This window comes from Erithacus rubecula, assembly GCF_903797595.1.
Source record: "Erithacus rubecula genome assembly, chromosome: 1".
NCBI lineage: Eukaryota > Metazoa > Chordata > Aves > Passeriformes > Muscicapidae > Erithacus > Erithacus rubecula.
The window spans coordinates 76729657-76745126 of record NC_136658.1 but is presented as its reverse complement, the minus strand read 5'-3'; the positions used below and the strand labels follow the sequence as shown (position 1 = coordinate 76745126).

Sequence of the window (15470 nt, the reverse complement as noted above, 5' to 3'; positions counted from 1 at the left end):
TCTACATTAAAACTGACAAAGTTTTAATTGGGCTGATCCTACCTACTCCTTACAACTTAAATGTTCTATTCTCATATGCAGCTGGTGCAAACAGACATTTCCAGGACATCCACAGGCAGCTCAGGAAGCAAGAGTACCTCGGCTGCACTGCTCACATCTTTCTAGAACTAGAAGCAGTAAGAACTGGAAATAAATCTTATTTTTGTGGCATTAACTGCTTCCCAGCAAAGATACTGGTAACCACTCAACTGAGAGGCTGGACACAACATCTGATTTGCTTTCATCATGACAGCTTCCTGCATTTTTACTTTTTAAGATAAGAATATAAAGAAAGCCCTAGGCAAGCTTCTCTTTTCTAGTCAAACAAACACCATTCCCTAAGTGAACACTAACTTTTCAAAGACCTCTTTTTCCTTGAGTTTTATAAACACACTTCGTTTCCTATGAGTTTATCCAATACATCTGAAGTTTTTATTAAAGTTTATCTAATAAATATGATACCCACTTCAATTACTAAAAATAACTTTAGTAAGAAAACTCCTCAAAATCATGAAGATTATATTTCTTTTTTAAAATTAAACTACTACAGTAATTTCCCTAAAGACTTAGTTATACAATAGATTTCTTTTATTAATATTTACTAAACCTATTAACTCTGTCTATTGAACTGCAGATTTTGTCTGTCAAGCCCTGGATAGAACTAGAAATCCCTTGAGAACCTGATAGTATTAAAGCAACTATAGACAGACCAATTAAGTTTTAATAACTTGAAAAGAAAGTACAAGTTTTCAAAAAGTCAGCCAGTTAAGTTATGAATCCATCCCCCATTTCCTTATGCTATTTACAGGTAAGTTGTGAAATATTAATTCTATAATCCAGACAAATATTACCGTAGCAGCCTGGATTTTAAAAAGCCCCTTAACCAATAACTGGCTTTATTCATCCACATTTTCCCAGAGTTTTACTAAACTCCCTATCAAAAAGCACACACTCTGCTGACCTTCCTCCCCCACATCCCAAGAACACAGAATTCTTGAAGCCAGACAACTTCAGACATTAGCCAAGTTACACCACAGAATTTGATGCCTTGTCTTTCTACAAACAGCTGTATCTTCTTGTTTCAATTCTATACTCTAGCTGCAAGAACTTGAATTAGTAACAGACACCAAATACCTCAGTCATGAAAATCAAAGGAAAGATTCACTGTGGCTAGCTTGAAAATCTGACAAGCATACACAGCTACCACCAAAACTCAGCATGATGGAAGCTTCAGGAGGACATCCCAATCACCTCAGCTCTAACACTCATTCCCAAAGCTGTCCAAAAAACCATTATATTCTAACACTTCAGAACTGTGATTTTTAGGCCCTGTTAGAAAATGGGTTATGATCATTCAGGATTTTGGAATTAGCTGAAAAGTCAAGATATCCAAATCAGTTTTGTCTTGAGCACATGGAGAGGAGAGATTGCAAACACTACTTAAAATTAGAGCTAACTAGAAACCTAGTAAATATGAAAGAACACTAATCCTCTAACATCACTATGTCAGTTAAACAACTAGATGCTGAGAAAATGGACCTTGACACATTCCTCCATTAAAAAAAAAAAGCTTACATCGTGACAAAGTTATATAAAAACCCTAGAGATTTCTACAAGATTCCTCTGATTGTTTCTACTCTATGCAGAAGGCTAAAAAGCAGAGGGAACACGTACTTAGGTATTAAATTCATACAGCTGCAGAACTGCTTAATTTTACTTTCTGACAGACCAATCAACCCAGAGAAATTCTGTGGGACGTTTTCTAGCTTCAACCAGATGTAAAACATCTTTTCCTTAATTCCCCAGTGAAGGAAATGTATTCCTTTATGTGACTGATGAGAAGGCTTGGAGCAATCAAGCTTCAGTTACAAGAATGATTCTCTAATTATTATGAAAAAGGAAATAATCTTTCAAAAATTGCATAACAAAGTAGCAGTAAGTCAGTATTATGGGAATCACAAAAGTAAGACCACAGATATCTGTATCTCTCAGTTTTCTGAATACATGATCAAGATACACCCTGTCACCCCTATGCAGTTCGTTCTCTACAGTCTTCATTAAGTTAACACTGCAGATGAATAAAACCCATTGCTTCTGGCTGGCTCCACACCAAGAAAGGAAGACTGCTTATTCTTAAAAGCCCCAGAAAAACTTGCATGAACAAGGAACCCCTCCAATGAAAGCAAAAGATCAGATATGAAAATATATTGAAGAAGAAAGGACTATTTATTTCTTACCCTTTGGTACAAAAGACAAATTTGAATTCTTTCTACAGATGTGCAGTATTACCCATGTCAATCAAGAGGATTAGTATCCATAACTCATCCATACATCAGACACCAGCTTTGTCTTTTTCCCCTAAAAGCACACCATCATGCTTTAATATCAGAAAAAACTGCATTTCATGGGTAGCGTCTCATTTTAAAAAAATCCATTTAACACTTAATTACACGTCCTTATGTTTCCATGGTCTCTCGTGCTTGGCAGAAAGAAGCACATCAGTATGCTGCAGAGAATCCCATCTTCAAAGCCAACAGATACCTCCCTCACCATCCAGCTGAAGCCATGCTTCTCTTGTTACCCACACAACAGAAAATATATCTGGATAATACTCTGTGATCATCTATTGATATAAGCCTTCACATATGTGAAGCCCATTAGCAATTTAAGAGAAATAGTGTTTGTTTACAGTCATTTTCTTCTAACATATGATAACTTTTACAAATGAGACAGCAAATTTTAGATGCAATTCAGACAAAACACGCTTCCTTTCTATTTTTTTCTATTCTGTCCCATAGCACAGACAAGATATCAGCCCATCTGTTGCCTAAAATCAGCTCTTGTCAGAAATGACCACTATTACAACTTAAAATATGAAAGAAAAAGTAACTTTGAAAACAGTGTGTTTGGGGTTTTTTTAAAGTGCTCCCCAGCCTTCCCACCTCACAGTTTCCAGTTATAGAAATAAGAGTTATTTAGTAATCTTTTCTGAGCGCTCCTAAGGGTCCTTGCATTCCTTCAGGTCCAAGCACCCCCACTCCATCCAAGCCAACTACCACAGTGCCAGAAAACACTAACAGAAAAAACAGAGCCACAGATAAGGGAGAACAGTCATTAATGAATTCTGAAAAGTGAAAAGCAGGATGAAACAAAAATACCAGCCCAACTCATTCACCACTCACAGCTCAAATCTATTAGTACTGCTTCCTCAAAAAGTGGTAATCTAATACTTAAGTTACACAGTCCTATGTGTATTTAAACCTACAGGTCTAGATAACACCTATATTCTTTCATTTATAATTCTACACAGTACACTCAAATCAAAGCAGCTTTTCACACGAAGAGCTGTATATTTTCTGCTTCCATACAATTAATTTTCCATGCAGATTAGAAAATACCTGGAGTTATGAAAGATCCTATTTGTTCCTCAGAAACCAACATAAAAACACTCAATCACTTCTACCTAACATCTTTGAAGACTTACCTGATTACTAGACTCTGTTCCTTATGTAACTACTTATTAGCTTGATGTGTATTGCTAGATTAAGAAAAAACAGAAATTTGAGCAATAGTGTAAGCTTTGTACAATAGAAAATATTCTTTCCCTAGTTTTCCTAATTAGCTTCCTTTGCAAATCCCCGGTGTAGACAGAAGAGCTGATTACAATTCCAGGCTGAGTGGTAACTGGAGTAACTCACCAGCCACAAGGCACTAGAGAACTGCTGCAAATGCCACTCTGAATAGGACATGATCCTTGGCTCAAACTACACAGTTTTCCAGAATATTAACTTTGAGTGCATGTGGGCAGAAGACAGCAGGAGAGATAAAAGCCCCAGCCTCCTCTCTAGTGCAGCACACAAGATGTAACCTTCAAAGAACCTACATGGCATTAGCAGTACCAGACTTGTTCTTGTCTTCCCAGCAGTACCTGCATACCTTATCATCTTTCAGTGCAGCTGAAGCACACACAGTAATGCTTTGGAGCATTTGGAGCTTTAGGTAACTTTTGTTTTAATCTGAAAAGCTGACAATACCTTTATGCCCACTCTTTGGGAGTAATCAGCATGACATCTCTGACAAGGCATAGACATCCCTTCTTCTGCAAGAGAATCAGGATCCCAAAAGCAACACCTTCAAAGTTTCTCAGAGCTTCACAGGTACCGTCTTCTGTAATTGTGCTTGAGAGTTTGAAACACAGATTTACATAAAAAGCTCACATGGTGCATATGCAGAAGAAATTCTGTAGGTGAAGGTAACACCTTTCTGCGTAAGTCATAATGCTATGCAAATCTTTCTGAGAAGTCTAGTACAGAGGACCCTACTGGAACCACAATCTTTGCTCAAAAACAAATGTGCTGATAAACAATTTATTTTTAATGGCTTTCTGCTCATGTTCTTCTACTTTACACAGTCTGAGTTTTCAGTGGTTATTAGAAAAAGCTTTAGACAACAACCCAACAAAGCCTGCTATTTCTAGCCTATGGCTAAGTCTAATGACAAGGTCAGAGCTTTATTTCTTAAGAGATCCATGATTCCCAGATAATATCAGATCTACAGATGTATCAGTATTTAAATACAATGAATAATGATGCCTGTCAAAGATCTCCTTGATTTTTTTAACTCTTAAGTGTGGGAAGGAAATATGCCAGTTAAGAAAGAAGATCGTGAAAGTCATTGGATAAATCCTATATTCGCAAGGTTAATAGATCTTCCTTATAGAACCCTCACAGTAATGCTACCCCACAGAATAGCTAAAATAAACTAACAACAAAATAACCAGGTTTTTCAGGTCCTCACTCTTCACTGCTGGAATATAAAACATAACTGTAAAGCTTCCCTGCAGATACTAAGACTATTTGGGAACTCCAGACGCTGAGTACAGATGACAAATTACACTGGGAAATTATGCCTGTTTTTTAAGAATACTACAAAATACCACAGTGGCACAAAACAGGTACATCCCAACAGTGAAGCATGCGAAAGGTATACCTGAACAAGTGGAAAAGCAAGAAAGAACAGCTTCTGCTTACGTTTTTATTCATATCTCAACAAGAGGCACCAACATTGAGGGCTCTTACACAGGAGTATCTGTCTGCTGTTACTCACACATCTGTGTATAACCCAGGACTGTCACTCCTGGCACACGAGTTCTGTAGAACACACTCACAGTCTAGCTCCTTTTACATCAACAGGATTACTTTACAGCAAAATACTACCCACAGCTTCAGAACTGAGTCCCTCCAGTGTTGTCCTTTCACTACTGTTAAATACAATCACACGTTATAAGCAACTGATAGAGCTCCCAGCTCTTCTTTCCACAGGATTTATGGGGAGGAACACACACAACATTCCTTGGTTGCAATATTGCCTCTCTCATTAGATGTTTTCCAGCTAGGGGCTCTCTGGTCATTCAATTTACCTTCTTCAGGTACCCTTCTCACTGCTCCCACAACTCAAAATTCGACAAGATGCCAATGAGAGAATTTTTTCCAGGTTAAGAGCTGCACAATAAGACTTTGTGGTGTTCCAATTTAATTAAAGAGAAAGTGAGTCCAAGAATTACACTCAAAGTAAATCTCATGCTCAAAATATTCTCATTTCAAAAACCTTTATTAGGAAAAGAAAAAACAAGTGAGTATATATATGTATGTAGTAAAGTCTATAAGGGATAGACATTTGCAGATTATTATGCTAAGTTTCAAGAATTCAGCTGAATCAAGCTAGGGATTAGTCTTTTCTATTGCCAGGAGTTCCCTGAAGAGAACAGAAATGATTGATTTTTCCCCTGAAGTGCATGATTTAGAAAAAAATTCATCTCTGAAAACCAAGCAAAGACAGTTGTTCGATCACATCTCACCTGCTGCTGCATGCCAAGAAGCAGAAGTGGGAGGGGAAAATCACACAGGGATTGCACAAAGGGGGAAGTGTATCAATATTTAAAAGCTCTAAGCTCAACTTGGATCTTATAAAAACTCATTTTTAGTATTAATAGATTTCAAAGGTGGAATATATTAAATATAATGCTACAGAATTTCAGTGTGAGAACCTTTGATTTTACGTTCAGTTGAACAGAAGTCAGAATTTCTGTTAGAGGTGCAACACAAAATAAATATTACTAAGGAGATCCCATACTTAAAAATTGGAAGTAAGTACTTAAAGACACCTTGGAATAAAAGAACTGAAGGCAATTATTAGCAAAATATAAGTTTTATATTCAAATGTATATAAAATCCAACTAAAAATTGCAAGAAGAGTACTTTGGAGAAAACCCATAGACTTACTGTAGATGGAAAGCAAGAGTAATACAAAGCATTTTTGATGTACCAGTTCAGAACTTCCACAAGTTTGTGCTCATGTTTTAGAAAAATATAGGTTATCTGAGCTAAGGTATCAATCACCTTCCATATTCATGATGTATCATATGATAATATTTTCTTCACTTAAAAGACCAGCAACCATTTATATCAATAATGGGTTTCTTTTGTTATCTGACATGCCATGGTTCTCCATTTCCTTTTTTGTTTTTTCCCCCATAGAAAAGTTAGAGTTGAGAGTTGAAATGGACCTTAATCTAAATTCAACCCCCCTGCCATGGGCATGGACACCTTCCACTTGACCAGGTTGCTCAAAGCCCCCATCCAGCTGGGCCTTGAATGTCTCCAGAGATAGGGAGTCCACAGTCTCTGGGAAACCCATTCCAGTGTCTCACCACCCTCACAGTAGAGAATTCTTTCCTAACACCTCATCTAAACCTGCCCACTTTCACCTTAAGGCCATTCCCCTTTGTCCTGTCACTACATGCCCTCATAAACAGTCCTTCTCCAGCTCTCTGGCAGGTCTCCTTTAGATACTTCAAGGTGATATAAAGTCTATCCAAATCCTTCTCTTCTCCAGGCTCAACAGCCCCAAATCTCTCAGCCTCTTCTTAGCAGAGGTGCTTCAGACCTCTGGTCAACTCATGGGCCCTCGTCTGGACTCATTCCAGAGATCCACATGTTTGTTCTGTTGGGAGCCCCAGAGTTGAATACAGCACCCTGTGTCAGGTCTTATGAGAGCAGAGTAGAAGGGGAGAACCATTTCCCTTGACCTGCTGCCTGTGATTCTTTGTATGCAGCCCAGGATGCCTTTGGCTTTCTGGGCTGTAAGTCCACATTGCTGGGTCATATGGAGCCTTTTGCCCAAACAGCCCCAAGTCCTTTTTCTCAGAGCTGCTCTCAATCCATTCTCCTCCCAGTCTAGACTGGGGCTTGAGACTTCCCCTACCAAGCTCAGCACCTTGTTGAACTTCATCAAGTTCACACAGGCCCAGCCCTCAAGACTGTCCAGATCCCTCTGGATGGCATCCCTTCCCTCCAGTGTGCTGACTGCAGCACACAGCTTGGTGTCATTGGCAAACACACTGGGGGTGCACTTTCATGTTCTGAAAGCTTCCACTAGTTTTTATGTTTACTGAAAAATTCCAATACTGTTTACAGCTGGATTCTGTAATCAAAGTTTGATACACCCAAAGTTATTGGAATCACATCAAGGCAACTGGAAAATAGCACTTAGCTGGTGATAATTTTACTACAGTAGTTTACCCTCTTCAATCAGAATTGCAGATATTCAGTAACTCCTCTGGTAGTCCAGGACAGGCTTTGCATCTCCCATCCAGTCAAATTGCCAATTCTAAATGCAAATGTCAGATGCTGCCAATTATAGGTTCTTTTATCTGTCCTACAAATATCTCCAATAGAAATCAGACATTGAAGTGATATCCAATAGTGATATGGACATTGGAACACACAAAATTGAAGGATATCTCCTGGGAAGACTCATGTACAGATGTATGATTTTTCTATTTAATTTTGGCATATACGTGAGGAGCACGGCAACCATTTGCAGAACATTTCTGATTTTAGTCTCAAAAGCTACTGTGCATGGACAATGTCACAATGCAGAAGGAGTTAGAGCTGTTCCATGCAATATTGAAGATAGGAAAAAAAACCAAAAAACAAGTTTTCTTCAAACATTACTCCTATATCTATACCTTAAAACTTAACTATATTCCTGACGGCATGCTGCAGATTTTTTCAGTTTGCAGCAGAATCAAACCTATGCACCTAAGAAGTTGCTCATTCTGAGACTTCAGTTTGATTTGTACAGTTTGTGACTGAAGATCTCTGGGGTACACTTGACACAATACACCTGTGTTTTAGCATGTGCAGTTTTATCTCACTACCCCTAAGGGTAAGCAAGAGAAATTCAATGTGAAAGTCCAATGACTTTCCATCTCGTTAGCACTACCTACTTCTGTCAAGAAATACATCAGAATTTGGTTACTTACATCTAGTGAATCTTCATTGACCAGGATGAGAGACATACTCTGTGAAATGAGTCTGCAAGAGTACCCTGCAAGAGGGGAAAAACAAAAAAAAAGAAAGACAGTAAAACACATGGACATGCTTTCTGGAAGACTATCTAAGGTTCAAGTTCAACTTTAAGCATCTATGTGTCAAATGACAACTTATTTTTTGAGCAGTTACTCCTATCAGGCAGACTGCTGGAAACATTGGTGTTTCCACACTCCAACATGACAGATTTACTAGAAATATGGGCTGCATTCTATCTGCGTTTTCAAATACATCACTTGAGATGTTTTAATTAAACAAAGCACTGTGAACTGGATGCAGTGAAAATAGCCTATAGCCCTACATTAATTCTTTATTTTTTAAGTGTACATGAAGGCAGGTTTGCCTTCAGCACACTACAGGAACAGATCTGAAAGCACAGTTGCATCTATGCCAGGTGACTGGAAGTGCACACATGTTTTCAGTTGATGCTACTCAGTTCCCTTAGCCCACACAAAGCATACATGAGCTTTTTTTACTCCTGAGTGTTTAGTGTGGAAGGTTCTGAGCTTCATCAAGAAGTAAAGATCAATGACAGAGCCCCTACCAACTCCTATAGACATATGGTAATTGGACTAGATTATTCTTAGTGTGGGACTGGGACATGAAAGAATGAGAGCAGCCAGAAGGCAGTTCTGTACATTACCCAAGACATTAAAACTCAAAACAAAAATTCTCAAGACAGAAAAAAAATCTCTTGTTTTTATAAAAGTTTAATCATTCACAGAATAAACAGGTTAATTCTGCTCATATTAATGGCAAGAGACAAAAGCAAACTTATATCAGATTGACCCCACTGCATTACCCTAAAATCTCATGCAAGTTCACTTGGGATTGGCATAGTAATATCAGCTTCATAAAATAGCAGAGAATTTATTTATTTGAAGCACAAATGTTTTATTGCTCATCTAAGTTACATGCAAAAAGGAAATTCAATACAATTATTTTTTATTTCTAATTTTTTAATAGCAATGAATTATAGCAGTTTAAGAAATTACTATCAAATAATATAGGGTCTTGGGAAGTCTCTTACTTTTCTGGAGACTGGAGGGTATTTCAGTATAAGAGGAATACCCCAGTGAAGAGCCACAGGAAGGCTGACAGATTCAAAAGCTGAGCACCAGTCACTGTGAGAAGATTAAAAAAGTGCCTCTTTCCATATCTTACAACAGCAAGAGAAGAACTGAGGCATAAAATCATCTCTGGGATTCTTGGTTCCTTAGAAAGGCCATACTGGGTCATCAATTGCAATGCAAATCATTTCCTCAGGCTACAGAGTTTTTATAATTGGACTAGTTTTGTAGGAATAATCCAGGGTTAACATGTCTGCATGCGTGACTTCTGTCAAGAAAGTAAATTCCTCTTCTTCCTTTGTGGAAGACATGCTTGTATCATAGCCAGGCATGCTCAGGCTGAAGGTTTGATTACCTGCAGAAGTTCAGTTTCTCCTCTATTTTTACAGCTGTATGGACTACGAATATCAAGAGGAACCTTGCAAATACATGTTAGCAAGCCTAAGTTTAATTTCTGTTTCAGAGAACAGTACAGAATGACAGTGTAGTCACATCTGTGGGGAAAAGGGTGAAATATGTTCTAATGATGTGCAGCCTACATGAAAGCTTTGCAGACAGTCTCTGATTCTGCCTGTGATCAAATCTTAGGTGGTAGTACAGAACTGAGCAGCAAACTTCCAACAGTTACAGACAAAACACTGACTTTTTTCTCAAGTCAGTTTACCATTTTTAAAAGTTAGTTCCAGACTAAAAAAAGCTTCCTTATTTTTATTGAGAAAAAGAGAATATTACAAATTGAAGCACTTCCCTCCATAACAGGGTTATTCTTTCCCTAGGCTAAAGCAATAGTCTTGTGCAGTAGGTTGTTACAAATTCAGCATAACTAGTTCAAAAGGATTTTCTAGTACCATTTGATTAGAACAGCAGCTGCAATAGTCAGCTGTAATTTCTAAATCACTTCTCACTGCCTCACTTTACCTCTTAAAAAATGAGCAAGATGCCATTCTAGAAGTCAAGCTGGAAGAAAAAAAATGCTATAGAAAACAGTTGCTCTACTGTCTATGTTGGAAATCATGGACTCAGAAGAACTCATCCTGCAATTGAAGCTATTTTGCATCTTGCCATCCCATTAAACAGAAAGATCAAGACTGGAAGAGGAGAATCTAAGTCAAGCCTAACAAGGGTTTATAGGTGATCTACACATTACATACAATTTCAGGACTAAGATGATGTTAAAATCTAGCACTACTATAAAGCAAAGTAGCTGGCAACTGTAAGAGTACAAGTAGTAACCCTAGACATTTCTAGGAATACTTTAAAGTTTTATAATAGTTTAGTAATAGTTATTACTGGCAATACTAACATGGCAAGCAAAAATGCACTCTAAGATAAGTATTTTTGTCAATGCTTTTGAGTAAAATAAGATCAACTGCTGGTTCAAAGCCAAGTATAAAATGTCAACCCACACCTGCAAGCTGATATCTAGCTCTTTAATTTAAAAGTCTGACTAAAAGTCAATGAAGCAGATGAATCAGGTACTTCTGGGACTTATTTTCCTTTAAGTGTCCTGGGAGAAAGATTGCTTGAACCAGAGTTCAAGATCATAGCCCACAGGCACATTCATACTGCAGGCATACAGAATCCAGCATCTGAGGGAAGAATGATTATCCTCTGTGTTTAGAGAGGGCACAAATGCCCTGTTTAAACTTTGCATAGGGATACAGGCAAGTGTGCTGGCATGGCTGTCTCCTGAAATAAACTGAAATAAAGCACAGCTCACTAAGAAGCAATCTCATCTCTGAACTGGAAGGATAGGGATCTGATGGATGTACTGTTAGATGGGTAAGGAATCACCTGGATGCTTGTATGATGCAGAGTTACAGTCCATGTTCCAGTCAATGGTTCACCACTCAAATGAAAACCAGTAATGAGCAGTGTCCCTCAGGCCAGTCTGAGACTGGCCCTTAGGTACCTTCACCAGGGACAGACAGGGATCAAATACATCCTCAGCAAGCCTTGAGAAAACATGAAGCTGAATGATACACCTGAATAACACTGGAGAGGAGTGATACCACCCAGTGGGACTTTGATCCACTTGAGGAATAGGTGAGAATATTAGAGAACCTAATCAGGTCCACAGGGCCAAGTGCAAGGTCCTGTAACAACCCCCATACTGTACTGCAGTACCACCTATACTGCAACAATCATAAATATCCACCAGCACAGATATGGGGATGAACAGACTGAAAACACAGAGAAGAACCAAAGTGATGAAAAACAGAATGTGAGACTCCACCTGGAGTATTTGGACCAGCCCTGGGGCCCCCAGCACAAGACAGACACAAACCTGTTAGAGTGAGTATAGAAGAGGTCCACAAAAGCAATCAGAGGGCTGGGACATCTCTCCTATGAAAACAGGCTGAGAGTTGAGGCTGTTTAACTAGAAGAAGAGAAGGTTCTGGAGAGACCTTTTAATATACAAAAGAAAATTACAACAAAGACTAAGGAAGACTTAGGCCAAGACCTGTAGGTCAAGGGCCAGTCATTTCAAACTGGAAGAGTGTAGGTCTAGACTGGACATAAGACATTTATTACGTATGATGAAGATAGCAAAACTGGAACAGGTTGCCCAGAGAAGTTAAGGACTCTCCATCCCTGGAAGCATTCAAGGCCAGGCAGGATTGGAGGTTTAAGCAACCTGGTTTATGAAAGATGTCCCATCAGGGAAGGAGGAGAAGGACTGTATCTTCAAAAGGTCGCTTCCAACCTCAAACCCAAATAACTGTAAGGCAGACAGAGCTTGCAGCTATCAATGCACACCCTAGGTAAGGGCTTGCAGCTCAACTAGGGACTGATTCAGAAAGGATACACCTGAGTGAACTGTACTCTCATTCCCAGAAAACAAACCTCTTCCTAGGGAAGTTATTGACTGGAAATACAGCAGTTCTGGTGTTCTGTGAGTGTACTGAGCACCAGGATGGTGGCAAATAGAAATCTATCATGGGTATTTTTGTCAAAGATGACCCAGACTGTTTGAAGAGAAGGATGAATCTACAAGAACACAGTTAAGCCTTCTATAGTTGTTTGCAGGTCATGCTTAAAGATGCTTCTGAACCTGCAAGACTCACTTTCAAGAGCAGGAGTTCAAATGATTGAACTTGAGTATTAAAGCTTATCATGAACATTCTCCTCACTTGCAGAGCTATTGACTAGCACATAGCTGAGTGAAAGGCATTCAGCCACCCCACAGAAGGTCAACCATTACTCTCCAAAGAAATAAAAAACATAATCCAGAGACAAAGACGTATGCAAATTCTGAAAACCAAAGAATCAAGAGGAAGCTGGAAGAACAAAGTACTCCAGTTCCTTGACAGAGCTGCCAAGAGCTGAAATATCCCTCAATACATGTGCATGTCCGTACAGCAAGCAAGAGCCAATAAGCATAACCTCTAAACACAATTAGAAAGTGAAAATACTTTTTACTCCCTAGATAGCATACTTATACCTGAAACATATAGTACACACGTGGATTGGGTTTTAAGTTGAAGGTTTATTACAGTTTTATTGGGTTACACACAGAAACTGGAAGGGTGCCACATGTTTATACTTTCAAGCCAACTTGAACATGAAGCTAATTAAGTTAGAGCTTTACTACCAAACTGTACCTTAAACTAAGGGATAATTTAGAAGTTTTAAGCAAGATTTTTATAATTGCAACTTGAGAAGAATAACAGAAACAACAAACCAACAGTTTTAGAGAAAGCTGGAAGTTATTCTCCTTCAGAGTCTTCAGAACAAGCCCATTTACTAGTATTCAAGGTGGCTGCTGTTGGTTAATACATCAATTTATTTCAGGTACATCAAAATGTATAGCTACACTTTTTAAATTAATCAAAAGTTGGTGTTCCCTCCTCACATTAACTACTGGTTGTAAAGAAAGGAAAATCTGCAGATTGTGATTCAAACCAGATAACTAGCCTTTAAACAAACTGTCTACTTAGGTCATCCACTGTATTTCTACTACAGCTGTATCAGCCCAGCAAGTTATTTCACCTCTTGGTAGCACCTTCAGCATACAAAGACATATGAAATTTTATCTGGTTTTGAGAAGCACACAAAAACTCTAATCAGTCAAGCAGACTGCATTCTGAAATTTTACTGAGTCAACGAACAGAAAATAAATTTTTTTAAAAAGCACAAAACAAACCAGACTAAAAAGAAAAGCAAAAGCCCAAAAACTCCCCTAAATATAATCTAAGTTGATTTAGAGAGCATCATTGATAGAGAATCCTGAATGAGTTTGAGAAAGCAGCCTATGCTGTTGAAGTTCCTTTTAACCTACACCTGTACACCTAAACAGACTAATCTGCAAATCTAAATGCAATTGTGGAACCTTAACAGCATATGTTGCCTTCTGCTAAAGGAGCTATTTCTTCAGTCTTTTTGAGTCATATTGACTTCAAGACTCCCTAATTATACAAATAATGTGAGCAATTAAGCTGTTTGCATTTAGAACTGTACACAGACAGGTCTAGTTGTATTGCAGGCTATTCCTGGCAGAATTAAAATGCTCTTTAACTGAACTTATTTAGGTGAGATATCAGATCACATGACTGTAATTCTCTCTTCCCCTTTCTTGGACAGACACTGCAATGATAGGAAGAAAAATAACCAAAAAGAACACAAGAGCATCATGGCATTTTATTGCCAAAGATGGGCCATTTGGACAGTGTGGCATGACAAAGCAGGTGCCTACATCAGGCTACATCCCTTTACCAAGTCTTTACTATATACTAACAGATGTGCCATCAGGGAACAGCAGGGTCAGTTATTTAAGCTTGAATAATCCATCTACATTCACAGACATGACTTGGAAGATGCTGTAAACTATACACACCTTGCCTTATTGTATTTCCCACTGTATCCCAAACTTGATTCAAAGGCAGTCAGTAAGAAAAGGGAAAAAATAAAGGTCTAAAACCATTTCTGAAACATTAGCCTGGTAGAGTTACATATATTCATTTCATTAGAGCTGCATTTAACCAAGAGCAGAAGGGTCCCTTCTGCTTTAAAACAACAACAATTAAAAAAAAAAAAATACAACCTGACAGCCACAGTGAACACTTCACTACAAAATCTCTTATCCAAGGCTGTCCCCTGAGGAACCATTCCGTAAGCCAAATTCTATTTTAAAACACACAAAACACATCTTGCATGTGATGTGCTACTCATCAGAAAACTTCAGAGTAACGAGAATGATGAATACCTATATTGAGAGCTGTTTCCTGTTTGTCACCTGTCAGAATCCATATCTTAATTTCTGCCTTGATTAGTGTTGCTATTGTTTCTGGAACTCCTGCTTGCAGACGGTCTTCAATGGCTGTAGCTCCAAGAAGCAGCAAATCCTGGGGAAAACAAAAAGAAAACAATCCCTCAAATTCTTTTAAGATAAACCTCTGTTTGAAACGTACCCCAAAAAAGGAATTAAGACAGCATGTTGCATCTCACTGTTAGTACTGCACTTTGATAAGCAATATACTCCACAGTAAATTTCTAGTGTGGCTATTCTATTTCCTCTGCATACAATTCACATTTCAAGATGTATGGAATGAAAGAGTGTTTTTGATCAGAAAGATGGCAACATTTCAAAAATAACTGAAGTTATAAAAGTCCAAAATTAGCCTACAGATGAGCATATATACTAGACCATTCACTAATCACCATGGCAACATGATGAGTAGTCAGTTTGTATATTTAAGCTCACAAAACAAAAATTATTTGGCAGCACATCATTTAAACTAATTTTTGCCTATAAAATTTACAGACTGGATACAATCACTCAAAGTAAAAATTATTGCAACTATTTATGGATCTAATAATTACATTTATGTAATACAAGTGGTATGAACATTAATCAATCCAAGTATCTCTAATCAACATACAGATGTCTTCCAGAAATACATGTCTTATGCAGTGAATTTAATACTACAGAATTAACCATATTCTCAGGCAATTCTAAAACAACTGC

The 15470-nt window shown here is 38.1% G+C and overlaps 1 protein-coding gene across 1 annotated transcript in view; it reads right to left on the bottom strand.

The window, feature by feature from the left end:
- The window catches only part of ATP8A2 (ATPase phospholipid transporting 8A2), a gene marked incomplete at its 5' end in the record, with an annotated part of 312234 nt that overhangs the window by 208608 nt on the left and 88156 nt on the right, over positions 1-15470 (bottom strand). Inside the window, 2 exons of the mRNA XM_079298009.1 lie at positions 8366-8430; positions 14709-14847. Of these exons, the coding sequence (XP_079154135.1) occupies positions 8366-8430; positions 14709-14847 (204 nt within the window). The remainder of the gene's footprint in view (positions 1-8365; positions 8431-14708; positions 14848-15470) is intronic.